Source organism: Strix uralensis, chromosome 5 (genome assembly GCF_047716275.1).
Source record: "Strix uralensis isolate ZFMK-TIS-50842 chromosome 5, bStrUra1, whole genome shotgun sequence".
Lineage (NCBI taxonomy): Eukaryota > Metazoa > Chordata > Aves > Strigiformes > Strigidae > Strix > Strix uralensis.
In genome coordinates, this window is record NC_133976.1 from 1,697,495 (window position 1) to 1,710,449 (window position 12,955).

General features: G+C 54.7%; 2 protein-coding genes across 2 annotated transcripts; both read left to right on the plus strand.

Annotated features, from left to right (window-relative positions):
* Positions 1-1,926: 1,926 nt before the first annotated feature.
* LOC141943657 (carboxypeptidase A1-like) lies at positions 1,927-7,073 on the plus strand. The gene is made up of 11 exons (XM_074869307.1): positions 1,927-2,030; positions 3,201-3,282; positions 4,017-4,151; positions 4,307-4,405; positions 4,912-5,013; positions 5,094-5,195; positions 5,333-5,443; positions 5,673-5,763; positions 5,923-6,122; positions 6,714-6,798; positions 6,886-7,073. The coding sequence occupies exons 1-11, from the start codon at positions 1,927-1,929 to the stop codon at positions 7,071-7,073; spliced, it is 1,299 nt and encodes a 432-aa protein (XP_074725408.1).
* Positions 7,074-7,867: 794 nt separating this feature from the next.
* On the plus strand, positions 7,868-11,609 carry LOC141943746 (carboxypeptidase A1-like). The gene is made up of 11 exons (XM_074869405.1): positions 7,868-7,947; positions 8,173-8,254; positions 8,476-8,610; positions 8,697-8,798; positions 8,936-9,037; positions 9,115-9,216; positions 9,359-9,469; positions 10,296-10,386; positions 10,748-10,947; positions 11,192-11,276; positions 11,422-11,609. Exons 1-11 carry the CDS (start codon positions 7,883-7,885, stop codon positions 11,607-11,609), a joined length of 1,263 nt encoding a protein of 420 aa, XP_074725506.1. The 5' UTR covers positions 7,868-7,882.
* Positions 11,610-12,955: the final 1,346 nt, after the last annotated feature.

Consider the following 12,955-nt stretch of genomic DNA (forward strand, 5'->3'; position numbering starts at 1 on the left):
CCCCTGGCAGCTGGGGAGTTACCCACTGCTCTGTCAGCTCCACCTCAGAGCAAACACACCTGATGCAGCCGGTAAAATATTAGTTCAGACTCAAAGGCTGCAGGGCTGTTGGCCAGGGAGGGAAGGTGAAGGTGGGTTTAGTTTTGGGTTAAGTGTAGGTGTTTTGGGGTGCGGGGCAGCCCATCCCCTTCGCTCATGGCCCTGTTTGGTGGCACCTGCTTCCCAAACTGACTCACCCTTCCAAAAGGGATAAAAACACCCCTGGGAAAACCCCGCTGACGGGCGAGGGCGCGCGGCTGGCTCGTGGACCTGGCCAACTTGTTGCCACCGCTGCGCGGTGGGCAGGAGCTGCAGAGCCCGAGGAGCCTCAGCCGGGGTTGTAGACCCATGGCTTTGAAACTTTGTCCAACTGTTTGCGTCTTGAGGCCACCTGTGCCCAATTTGGGGGCTTGGTGATGGCTGGAGCCAGATTTTGGACCCCTGGCACTGAAGAGACCCAGAGCAAGTCCCCACCAAGAGGGACGGGAGTGTCCCACGGTGGGATGCTGAGGGAGATGGGCTGGAGGGACCTAACAGGGGACCTGCTGTCCCTACGAGGAGGTTGAGAAAACAGAGCCAAGCTCTTTGCTGTGGCTTCAGCTGAAAAAAGAGTGAGCCAGGCTGGGTGTAGGAAAACACTTTTCCACCAGGAGTGAAAAACATCGATGGACACATTGCTGAGGGGTTGTGGAGCCTCCATCCTCGGAGGACTCCAAAACCCGACGTGGAGGGACCTGGTCTGCCTCCAGAGCTTGACCTTGCTTCAGCCAGGAGGTCGGACACAGCCCTCCTGCCACCCCTCCCCAGGCTGCCTCAGCGAGGAGGATCCCCGGCACCATGTTCATGTTATAAAACTGTGACAGACCCCCGACCGTGGCACCTTCAAATCCCACTGTCGGTGCCACCAGAAAGACGACCCGATTTTAATGGGGAAAAAAAAACCCAAAACCAAACAGATGTCTGCTAAAATACTGACCAAGATGATGTCTGCCAGCCCGGGAACCCGGCCCAGGAACCCGGAGCATCCTTGACGAGCGCGGGCGGGAGCGCGGGGGCATCGTAGATAAGCACCCGACAAAGGCGCTGCTATAACCTGCGGAACAAAGACTCTGCTATAACCTGCGGAACAAAGGAACCACTATAACAACTGCCCTAAGACAGCAGAAATCAGCAACGGCTGCTCCAGGAGCTGCCGACCTGCGCCCACTCGTGTAGCAACACGAAAGATGTAAAAATAACTCGCTTCCGACCCCAAAACGAACCCCTCTTTCTCTGAGCATTACCCCCAGGTGAATGTCCTCGCCGGGGACACGCGATGCCTGTCGTCTTTGAAGTGAGGCTTCGTCCATCATCAGCTGGCCCCGCTCCAGGGAGAGGTTTGAGGAACAGCGCTGGTAATAATTGGAATATTTGGAATTTTATATGGAGATAGGTGTGTTAGAATTAATCATAAATATATATGTATATATACTTAATTTGCTGCTAGGAATTTTGTAGCAACTTGTAATAGACAATTGCTTTACTAATCATAATTGACTTATTAATAGTCATCTCTAATAAATTAATTCATGGAAACAAAGGGCCGTGTCCTTGCGTACTCTGGGGTCCTCCGACCGTGGGTTGGGTGGTGACCGTGACCACGACACCTCACGCCAACCTTGGCCACGCAGCCTCCCCGGCTGCCCGCAGCAGGACCCGAGCCGTTATCAGATCCTCCCTAATTTGGCTGCTCTTTTATTGACTTTGCCAAATAAAACAAACATTTGGGCTCACGGGAGCCGTTCCTGGCTTATCGGTTTGCTGCTGCCGGCTCTGCGGGGACGGCAGATGTGGCCTTGGTGAGAAGGTCCGCGGGTGCCCCCAGAGCACTATATAGGGGGGTTAGAGATGCCCTCGGGGGCTGAGGTTCCTCTGCGTCCTCTCGCCATGAAGATCCTCCTGCTCTTCGCCGCCCTCGCGGCAGCCGCCCGCAGTGAACAGCTTTTTGTGGGGTGAGTCCTGCCGAAAGCGGGGCGGGGGTGGTGGGGGGACAACATCCTGACTGGGAACCTGGGGTGGGAGATGCCCGGCCCCGGCCGCTCTCCTCTGGGTGACATCCCGAAGGAGGGAAATGCGGCAGCTTTTGCTGCGTGGACAGAGGGAAAGATGCGGTTTCAGCCCAGCTTTGGGGGTGCTCAAAGCCCGAGAGCAGCACCCCGAGCTTTGCCAGGGGAAGGACTGGCCCAAGCTGGGGAGACCTCGCTGCCGGAGGAGAGCGTTTCCTTCGCTGCCGGCCCTGGGCGAGCCCAGCCCGGCTGGGGGAGAGAAGATATCGATATCTTAGATATGAAAATATCTATCCATATATTAGATATTTATATATCAGTATATATTTATATATCAACAGGATATATTGATATATTAGATATTTTTATATATATTGATATATTAGATATTTGTATATTGACAGAAGATATTGCTATATCAGATATTTTCATATATATCAATATATTAGATATTTATATATCAACAGAAGATATTGATATATTAGATATTTTTATATGTATCGATATATATTTATATATTGACAGAAGATATCAATATATTAGATATTTATAGATATCAGTATATTAGATATTTATCAACAGAAGATATCATTATATATATAATCTAATATATATAATATATATAGTGTATATATATTAGATATATATCTTTATATATTAGATATTTATATATTGATATATTAGATATTTTTATATATATTCATAGATATTTTTATATATTGATATATTAGATATATATTGGCAGAAGATATCAATATATATTTATATAAATCTCAATATATTAGATATTTATATTTATAAATTGGCAGAAGGTATTGATATATTAGATATTTCCTAACATTTTGGGAGCTCTTGTCATCAAAGGAAGGATGGAGACCACCTCGGGCTGTGTGGCACTTGCTCTTTTTCCCATCGCAGCTGTTCTAAACCCGCATTTTTCGCTCTCGCCACCAAACCTCCACCAACTGATGCACTGTCCAACCCAACCGAGCCAGCGTAGACCTTTCACAGCCTCCACCCGGGTCGTGATAGGCCCATGCCAGAGCTGGAGGCTCAGCTCCTTCCCCCTGGCCCGGGAGCCCTCCCGCAGGTGCTGATGGCTCTGCCTCCCTGCAGGGACCAGGTCCTCCGCGTCACGGCCAGCGATGAGGAGCAGATCACCCTGCTCAGGGGGCTGGGCGAGCGGGCGGAGCTGCAGGTGAGCTGCGACGGGGCCCCGCGCGTGCCCTGCTGTACAACAGAGACCCTGGTGACATCCAGGGCTCCCTCCTTTTGACCTCCCATCCAATTTTCCTTCCCGTTTTGGGTACGTGTAATTTATAACAATATAATATTTAGCTTGGGGCACCTTGAGCTCAGCTCTCCTGTTTCATATGAAGCAGGAACACCCCCAGCCACTGCAGCATCGTCGTACGCAGGCTGAGCATGCAGATCCAAAATGTCATTGCATTTTTTTGGGCTCAAATGATGACGTAATTACAACTCTGCTCCAGCTGCGTTTGCCCTGCTTGATGTGTGGGGTGGATCCCGGTGAAAAATTTAAGCAGTGGGAGCAGCAAGAGAGAGAGACGGGTGGTGGGGAACAGCATCTGCATCACAAAGCTGACGTCAGGAGTTACCTCTATCGAATTAAAGAGCAAACCGGGCGCGCAGCGACCCTGGTGTCTTGCCACATCTGCTCCAATCACAAGCACTCATTGGTCAGAGGGACGTTTGCAGCCAACAAGCTGAAGGATGTTTCTGTAGAAGATCCACTGAGTGAGGCAGAGGGACCCTGACCCATCCTGGTAGCCCTGCATGTCCCAAAACTTGCCCAAAGATCATTTCAGATCCCTCATGGGAGACTTACAAGCCCCGTCTTGGTCCTGGGGAGCTCAATGGATGAGCAGCAGCATGGGATGAGGCCAAACTCTCTCCTCTCCTTCACACCAGGTTGACTTTTGGCGCCACCCCACTCGACCCGGCCACCCAGCTGACCTGCGGGTGCCCTTCCACAGCCTCCAAGCAGTCAAAATATTCCTGGAGTCCAATAGAATTTCCTACAGCATCATGATCGAGGACGTGCAGGTAAGGGCTGCAGTGGGGAGTGGGATGAGCTCCTGCAGTTTAGTCCCAAGAGAATGTCCAAAAAGTTGGAAACCATGAGGAGATGAAAGAAAAACCCAACAAGCCCCTGCTCCTTCCAGCCTGTTTGATGTTTTGTTTTTTTCCCTCCTCAACAGGAGTTATTGGATGAGGAAAAAAAAACCATGATGAAGTCTAGGAGGATGGAGAGAAGCACCAGCACATTTGATTTTGCCTCCTACCACACACTAGATGAGGTACTTTTTGCTCTGCAGAACATTCACTTTGTCTCACTGGGGGTCATGCTCAGCCCGTGCCATGGTTGCATCCATGTGGTGACGTTCGTGGTGGCAGGTGAGACATCCCGGGACACGTTTCTCCTCCTTGGGTGAGCCAGGAGACCGGGCGTCCCTCCACGTGCAGCATGGCCTCTCCTGGCATCTCCCCACCTCAGTGGAAGACATCTTCAACTTAATTTTGGAGGACAAACCCTGTGCTTGGAGCCCAGTGGGTGGCTGATTGAGGCTGTGATGGTTTGGGGGGATCTCAGAGATTTTTTTCCCCTCAGAGCTTTTGCAAAAACCTTTGTGATGTGCACCTCCCTGTTCGCACAGAGGTCCAAGCACCTGGTCTTCTCCAGGGAAGCACCAGGTTCTTCTCCAGGGAAACTCTGTGTGTTGCATCTGGTTGCTGGATACCCTAAAAACCAAAAAAAACCCCAAAGCCAGGGTGAGACTCGTGACCCAGCAGCTCCTCCTTTCAGATCTACAACTGGATGGACACGCTGGTGGACGATCATCCCAGCCTCGTTAGCAAGATCCAGATCGGGCAAAGCTACGAGAACAGGCCCCTGTATGTGCTGAAGGTGGGTACGGGGCGGGGCACCCTCGTTTTGCCCAGCCCTGGGAGGGCACAGGGCTGAAATCCCCCTCTCTCCCTGTCCAGTTCAGCACTGGGGGATTGAAGCGGCCGGCCATCTGGCTGGACACGGGCATCCACTCACGGGAATGGATCACCCAAGCCACCGGCATCTGGACGGCCAACAAGGTAACCACGTGCCCTGGGAACGTGGGACCCCCAAATCTTACCCCAGCCCTTTTTTAACACCTCCCCACGGCACCGCTTGGTTACATCCCTCATCCCTGAGGGGCACCGACGCCGCTCTCGCTCCCCTCCCTGTGCAGATCGCCACGGAGTACGGCCGGGACCCCTCTGTCACCGCCATCCTGGACAGCATGGACATCTTCTTTGAGATTGTCACCAACCCCGATGGCTTCGCCTTCACCCACAGCTCCGTGAGTGCAGGACACTGTGGGGGGTGGGACACACTTGTCCTAATGCTTGTTGCTGGCCACGTTTTTTGGGTGGGGAGGGATGTTCCTTCCCATGTGGGATGGTGAGGGGGTGGAAGTGGTCTCCTGCCATCCTGGAGATGCTTGGGCAGGAGGGGACCAGCTGTCCCCCCCAAGGGTGTGGGATTCACAGCCCCGCAATGGTCTTGCCTCGCACCCCCTCTGCTCTTAGAACCGCATGTGGCGCAAGACGAGGTCCATCAACGCCGGCTCCTCCTGCGTTGGTGTGGACCCCAACCGAAACTGGGACGCTGGCTTTGGAGGTGAGAGCCGGGCCACCAGGTCCCCACTCTGGGCAACGCTTGTGCCTCAAAGCATCAAAACTTCCTGCTAGAGGGGAGAAACTTGGCGGGGGGGGGGGGGGTTAGAAACCCTTCCCGGGGGCAGCCTCTCTGTATGGTGCCTCCTCCGCCATGCCCCAGGCTCCGGCTCCAGCAGCAATCCCTGCTCCGAGACCTACCACGGCCCGTACGCCCACTCCGAGAGAGAAGTAAAAGCCATTGTGGACTTCATCCGCAGCCACGGGAACGTGAAATCGGTCATCTCCATCCACAGCTACTCCCAGATGCTGATGTTCCCCTACGGCTACAAGACAGCACCTGCACCCGACCACCAGGAACTGGTGAGATGGCCCCAAAATGTAGACATGGGGCTGTGAGCACCAGCCTTGCTGGAAAAGTCAGGTGGGATCAGCCCAGGATCACAGAATCATGTCGGTTGGAAAAGCCCTTGAAGATCCTCCAGTCCAACCATGAACCTCACCCTGACCGTTCCCAACTCCACCAGATCCCTCAGCGCTGGGTCAACCCGACTCTTCAACCCCTCCAGGGATGGGGACTCCCCCCTGCCCTGGGCAGCCCATTCCAACGCCCAACAACCCCTTCTGCAAAGAAATCCTTCCTAAGAGCCAGTCTGACCCTGCCCTGGCGCAGCTTGAGGCCATTCCCTCTTGTGTCACTTGTTCCTTGGTTGTATCCCCTGCTCCTCTCGTTAGGTGCAAGCTGTGCATTGAAGCTCATCACTGTGTTCTAGGAGGGAGGACAAGTGCAAGATGTACCTCCTGTCCACCAAAAATTAAGGGTGGTTTGGGGAAAAGCAAGAGCAAAGGGGGTGGGAAAGGATGCTGGGCTCTAGACCCCACTGCCCCGGGGTTTCTGCTGCCCCAAGGTCCTGGTCCACCGAGTCTCAACCACTTTTGGGCTCTCCCTTGCAGAATGAACTGGCTAAAAAGGCCGTGAGCGACTTGGCTGCTGTGTACGGGACGAAATACACCTACGGCAGCATCGTGGACACCATCTGTAAGTGTCCCTTCCTCATCCCTCAGGGTCGTGTGCCCCCCAAATGCCCAGCATTGGGATCCCTCCTGTCCCTTCCTCTCCCTCTAGACAAGGCAGACGGCACCACCATTGACTGGGCCTATGACAATGGGGTGAAATATTCCTTCACCTTTGAGCTGAGGGACACAGGGCGCTACGGCTTCCTCCTGCCCAGCACCCAGATCATCCCCACCGCTACCGAGACCTGGCCAGCGCTCCTGGACATCATGGCCTACGTCCTGGAACATCCATACTGAACCCGGCACCTCCCCCTTGTCTCAATAAATAATCCTGGAAATTTCATGGTTTAAGGCTGGTGCCTTTATTTTTTCATGCTAGACTTCAAAAAGCAGTGAAAAACGTTTCCCAGCCCTGCAGGTGTTTATTTTCCCACCTTGTGGCTTCGGCCCTACAAGTCCCCATCCTTTGGGGCCAACAGCCCTGAAGGACTTGGGGTGGTTTTTGGGCAACAAAACCCAAAGTTGTGGGATTTTGGGCAGTATGGCTCCATCATCCCTCCCCCAGGGACATCGGGCCCCCTCAGGGCCGTCGCTGGGTGCAAAGTGTTTTCAGAAATTTCCTGGTTTATTTTTGCCACCTGGGCTGACCGTCACCCACTCTGACCTCTGTCCTGTGCCAAACTTTAAACCAATTTCCCCGCCACCACCGTGGCCACGGTTTAGGTATCCAGCTGAACGAGTCCTCCCCCCTCCCATCCACCCCCTGAGAGAATCTGCATCTCACACTTTCTGGCCCCAAATTTATCCTCTTCTTCCCCGCCGCAAACACCGTGGGCAGTGGGATTTGGGCACCTCCCTGTGACTCACCGACGGCCCCGGCCAGTTCCTGGGACAGGTTTGGCCGGGACTGGGAGTGCCGTGGCGGGGTGGGGGGGGGGATGGCAGGGCCTGACCTTGGCAGGTGCCAGCCGGAGCCTTCCCACGGCCCTGGGAAAGGGGACAGCTGGGGGGGGGGGGGGGGGGCGGGGCCAGGGGCCACCATCCCGATGGGATTTAAGAGGCCCCGGGGTGCTGTCAGGACACCAGACAGACTCTTTCGGCTGACGATGAGGGGCCTCGTGTTGTTGGCTGTGCTGGTGGCAGCAGCCGCTGGCACCGAGACTTTTGTTGGGTAAGGGGGGGGCTGGATGGTGGTGGTGGGGTGGCCGGGATGGGGACAGTGGCACTAGTCGGGGCAGAAGGAGCTGGTTCAGTGCTGAGGGGGCACAGACCCCCCCTTGGGAAGAGGCTCAGCGCAAATCCCCAGGGTAGGGGGGGAGATGGATGGGGGTTAGGCTGGACCCACGGAGGTCGGAGCTTGGCCCTGCCACCCCCCCAGCACCCCCTGACCCCGCAGGCACCAGGTGCTGCGCATCATCCCCACCAGCGATGAGGAGCTGCAGAAGGTGCAGGAGCTGCAGGACCTCGAGGAGCTGCAGGTACTGGGTGTAACGAGCAGGGGGGGACTTTTGGGGACACCCTCTCCACCAGCCTGTGTCCCCCCCAAACCACACTGTAGAGCAGGGATGGGTCTGGGGGGGGCTGGATGTGGGATGATGGGGACCAGTTGGGGAGAAACAAGACACAAGCTGGTACAGTGAAGCGGGGGGGCGGCCCAAGACGGACTCTGAACCCCCCATCTCACTTTCTCCTCCTCCAGCTGGATTTCTGGCTGGCACCCCGTGGCCTCGGGCACCCGGTCGATGTCCGCGTGCCCTTCCCCAGCCTACAGCCCCTCAAAGCCCACCTGGAGGCCAACGGCGTCTCCTACTCCATCATGATCGAGGATGTGCAGGTCAGCGGTGGCGGAGGGGAGGTGGGGAAGATGCAGGGGGACGGCTCAATGCGGGACAAGGGCTCATCCTGCCCCATGTCCCCCAGGAACTGCTGGACCAGGAGCAGATGGAGATGCTTCGTGGCCGGCGCCAGATGCCAGTCACCACCAACACCTTCAACTATGCCTCCTACCATACCCTGGATGAGGTGAGAAAGCACAAAATTTGGGGTATTTTAGGCATTCTGGAATTGCTCTTGTAAAGCCCTTTTGCTCCACATGCAGCAAGGGCAGGGGGTGAGCTGGGAGTGACACCACACCCCCCCCCCCCATCCGTCTCCCCCAGATCTACACCTTCATGGACCTGCTGGTGGCTGAAAACCCCAACCTGGTCAGCAAGCTGGAGATTGGCCGGTCGACGGAGAACCGCCCCCTCCACGTGCTCAAGGTGAGGATTTGGGGTTTGTGGGGTGACCGGAGAGGGGCCAAGGACAAAACCAACCCCCCAGTCTCTGCTCTTTCCAGTTCAGCAAAGGGGGTACGAACCGTCCGGCCGTCTGGATCGACACCGGCATCCACTCCCGCGAATGGGTGACGCAGGCCAGCGGGGTCTGGTTCGCCAAGCAGGTACGGGCACCTCCCGGCCACGCCCTACGTCCCCAAAGGGCCACAAGGTCCTGCAGCCACTGTGGACACTGGGTGGCTGACCCCACGGAGGGGATGGTGATCCAGCAGTGCCAGGGAGCCCCAAAACCACTGTCCTCTGTAGATTGTCCTGGATCATGAGAATGATGAAGGTCTGGCCTCTGTCCTGGACAAGATGGACATCTTCCTGGAGATTGTTACCAACCCTGACGGCTTCGCCTTCACCCAAACCCAGGTACCAGCCCAGCTTTCCTCTCCTCTCCTGTATCAGCACTAGCGTGGCCAGCACGGACAGGGAAGGGATCTTACCCCTGGACTCGGCACTGGTGAGGCCGCCCCTCGATGAGTGGGTTCAGTTTTGGGCCCCTCACTCCAAAAAGGCCATTGAATGACTCGAGCATGTCCAGAGAAGGGCAACGGAGCTGGTGCAGGGTCTGGAGCACAGGTGTGATGGGGAGCGGCTGAGGGAACTGGGGGGGTTTAGTGTGGAGAAGAGGAGGCTGAGGGGAGACCTCATGGCCCTCTGCAACTCCCTGAAAGGAGGGTGCAGAGAGGGGGGATGAGTCTCTTGAGCCAAGGAACCAGCAGCAGGCCAAGAGGGAATGGCCTCAAGCTGCGCCAGGGCAGGGTCAGACTGGCTCTTAGGAAGGATTTCTTTGCAGAAGGGGTTGTTGGGCGCTGGAATGGGCTGCCCAGGGCAGGGGGGGAGTCCCCATCCCTGGAGGGGTTGAAGAGTCGGGTTGACCCAGTGCTGAGGGATCTGGTGGAGTTGGGAATGGTCAGGGTGAGGTTCATGGTTGGACTGGAGGATCTTCAAGGGCTTTTCCAACCGAGATGATTCTGGGATTCTGTGATTCCCTGGCTCCTACATCCATGCTGGATGGGGCTGGGGAGCAGGCTTGGGGTGCTGGTCATTGTGGCCCCTAAAAGATCAAAGCCTCCTTGTCCCCGTTTCCATGGGATGGGAAGGGACCCACCACGACCTGTTAAACTGCCCCAGACATCAGGTGCTGGTGGACCTCCAGCCCCAGCCACCAGCTGAGCTGGCTCTTCCCTTCCAGAATCGCATGTGGCGCAAGACCAGGTCCAAGCAATCGGGCTCTGCTTGCATCGGTGTGGACCCCAACCGCAACTGGGATGCAGGTTTTGGAGGTCAGAGCTCTCGCATTTGCTGTCCGGGGTGGAGGTTCTGAGGCCATTTCTGGTTGAGAAAGATCCACTGCTGTCCCCTGGGGAAGGGATGGGACTTGCTCTCCGTGGCAGAGACATGGGTTTGGGTTCCACCAGGGTTTTGGTGTCCCCTAGTGACCAGTGTGGTGGGGACCACAAGTGAAAGCCATCATACAAACATCTAGGAGGAGCCCCAAGAATGGTCCTCACTGGCCACCAAGCAGCTGAGGGGTGGGAAAAGCTCTCAGGCTTGGAAATGGAAAAACCTCTTTGTCCGTGTGACTCTCTGAGTCACCCAACCAAAGCCACCAAACACCCAGATTGTGTTTTCATTTCTCCACAGGGCCTGGGGCCAGTGGAAACCCCTGCTCGGAGACGTACCACGGACCCTACGCCAACTCGGAGCCCGAGGTGAAGGCCATCGTGGACTTTGTGAAGAACCACGGGAACATCAAGGCTTTTGTCTCCATCCACAGCTACTCCCAACTCCTGCTCTACCCCTACGGCTACACCAGGACTCCAGTGCCTGACCAGAAGGAACTGGTAGGGCTGACAGTTTGAAGGGGGCTGGGATGATGTGAGGCTGCTCTCCTCCTCCAAGGAGGAGCAACCTCCATCATGCCCCACAGAGGGGGCACTGGCAAGCCAAGAAGACCCCCCAGGCCAAGGATATTGAGCTTTGGCATCCTTTTTGCCTGTGGCACAAGTGAAAAACCTCTCCCGCAGGTTATATCCTGCAGGTTTTTCCTTTCTTTGGCTCATCTTTCTCCCTTCTGTGTGTTCCCAGCATGAGGTTTCTGCAAAGGCGGTCGCAGCTCTGTCTTCTCTGTATGGCACTAACTACAAGTACGGCAGCATCATCACCACCATCTGTAAGTAATGGGGGGTGCAGGAGGGGTTCTCCCCAAAACAAACCAAAATCACTCACACCTTGGCTGAGACGAAACGTCCCATGAAATCCCTGTGCGACACCGAGCGACCGACGCCTCGCGTTCCTTCCGTTGTTTCCCCCCTCAGATCAAGCGAGCGGAGGAACCATCGACTGGACATACAATCAGGGCATTAAGTACTCCTTCACCTTTGAGCTGCGGGACACGGGGCGTTACGGGTTCCTGCTCCCCGCCAAACAGATCGTCCCGACTGCCCAGGAGACGTGGTTGGCGCTGAAGGTCATCATGCTGCACGCGCGGGACCATCTGAATTAGCTGTGGGGAGGAAAAGAACACAATAAATAAGTGTGAAGAAAGATGAGAAATGCCTTTTGTTGTTTTCTCTTTTGTCTAAATCACATCAGAAAGCTTTTTTGGAGGCTGACTTAGCGCTCCTGTGGGCGGCAGCCAACATAAACAGCGCACGCTGGCCCAGTGGCCCGAAAAGGGATTTAAAAGGGCATGAAAATAGTGGGACACAAAAGGAAGGTGCTTGTTTTCCCTCTGCTCTGGCAGAGGATGGAAGGGGAAAAGGTTCAGTTTGACACTTACTGGGCAAAGCAGAGAACTCGGACACCGCTGTGGCAGCAGGAGGGGTGTCCCCTTTCCCCAGCCCTGCTGGGGTGGCTCTGGGACGTGAGGCAATCGGGTTAACACGATTTATTCTGCGTATTTTCGTGGTTGAACACTTGTGGTGCTGGTTGAAAGGTCCCTCCTCACCCTCTGCTGGAGGAGGGAGCCAAGCTCCTGCCAGGTTCCAGCTTCTGCAGGTGCCATGCCACGCTCTCCGTTAGCTGTCAACACTCAAACTGAAAAGAAGTGTTCAGCCATATGGTGGCATTCACTTTTTATTAAATTAAGCAATTAAAACTCCCAGACTCCATAGAGTTTGACTCTCTTCTCCAAAAAAACACCAAGTCAAAAGTCCAAAACCATACAAAACCATCAAGACGATGGGAAAGTACATTCAGTTCTCCCTTTGATGCCCTGGATTTGAAGGATCTCAAACAGCTCAGACCAGTTATGTCCATCTGTTTCAGGAGGTTTTCCCGTAGCCCAGAGCAGCCAGAGATTTCAGATCCATCTCCCACAGCTGGATAGCAAAATCAAGACTTAAGGTGACACACACGACCCCCCACATCTCATCTCCATTTTCAGACAGAGGCATTTTATATTTGCTTACAACTTTAACAACATTTCTGCATGCTCACGGAGTTGAAATACCCCCTACTCGCACACCAGTGGGACCCCGTGTGCTGTACTGGTCCCTGTCTTTCAAACACACAATAAACGATTCTCTTGGCTCTCACCTCTCCTGTGCACATTCAGTTAAATCAATTTTTCAGGCAAGCTACCATCTGAATTATGCAGGAGATGCTCCTTCGTTCAATGTTTTTATTTCATAAAAATGGAGGTGCCGTACGGAGCAGGAAGGAGCAGCAGACTCAGGGCATCAAGCTCAGACTATGCAGCTGCGTGAGCCACGTTTGTATGTTCAAAGCTAAATGGGGTATTTCTGCCATGCTTCAGTACCAAACTCCTCTGAAATCTTTATTTAGCTTTTATTTATTTTATTAGGCCACCTAAAAGTGTTGCCACTAAAGCCCCCAGAGGTGAGTCAG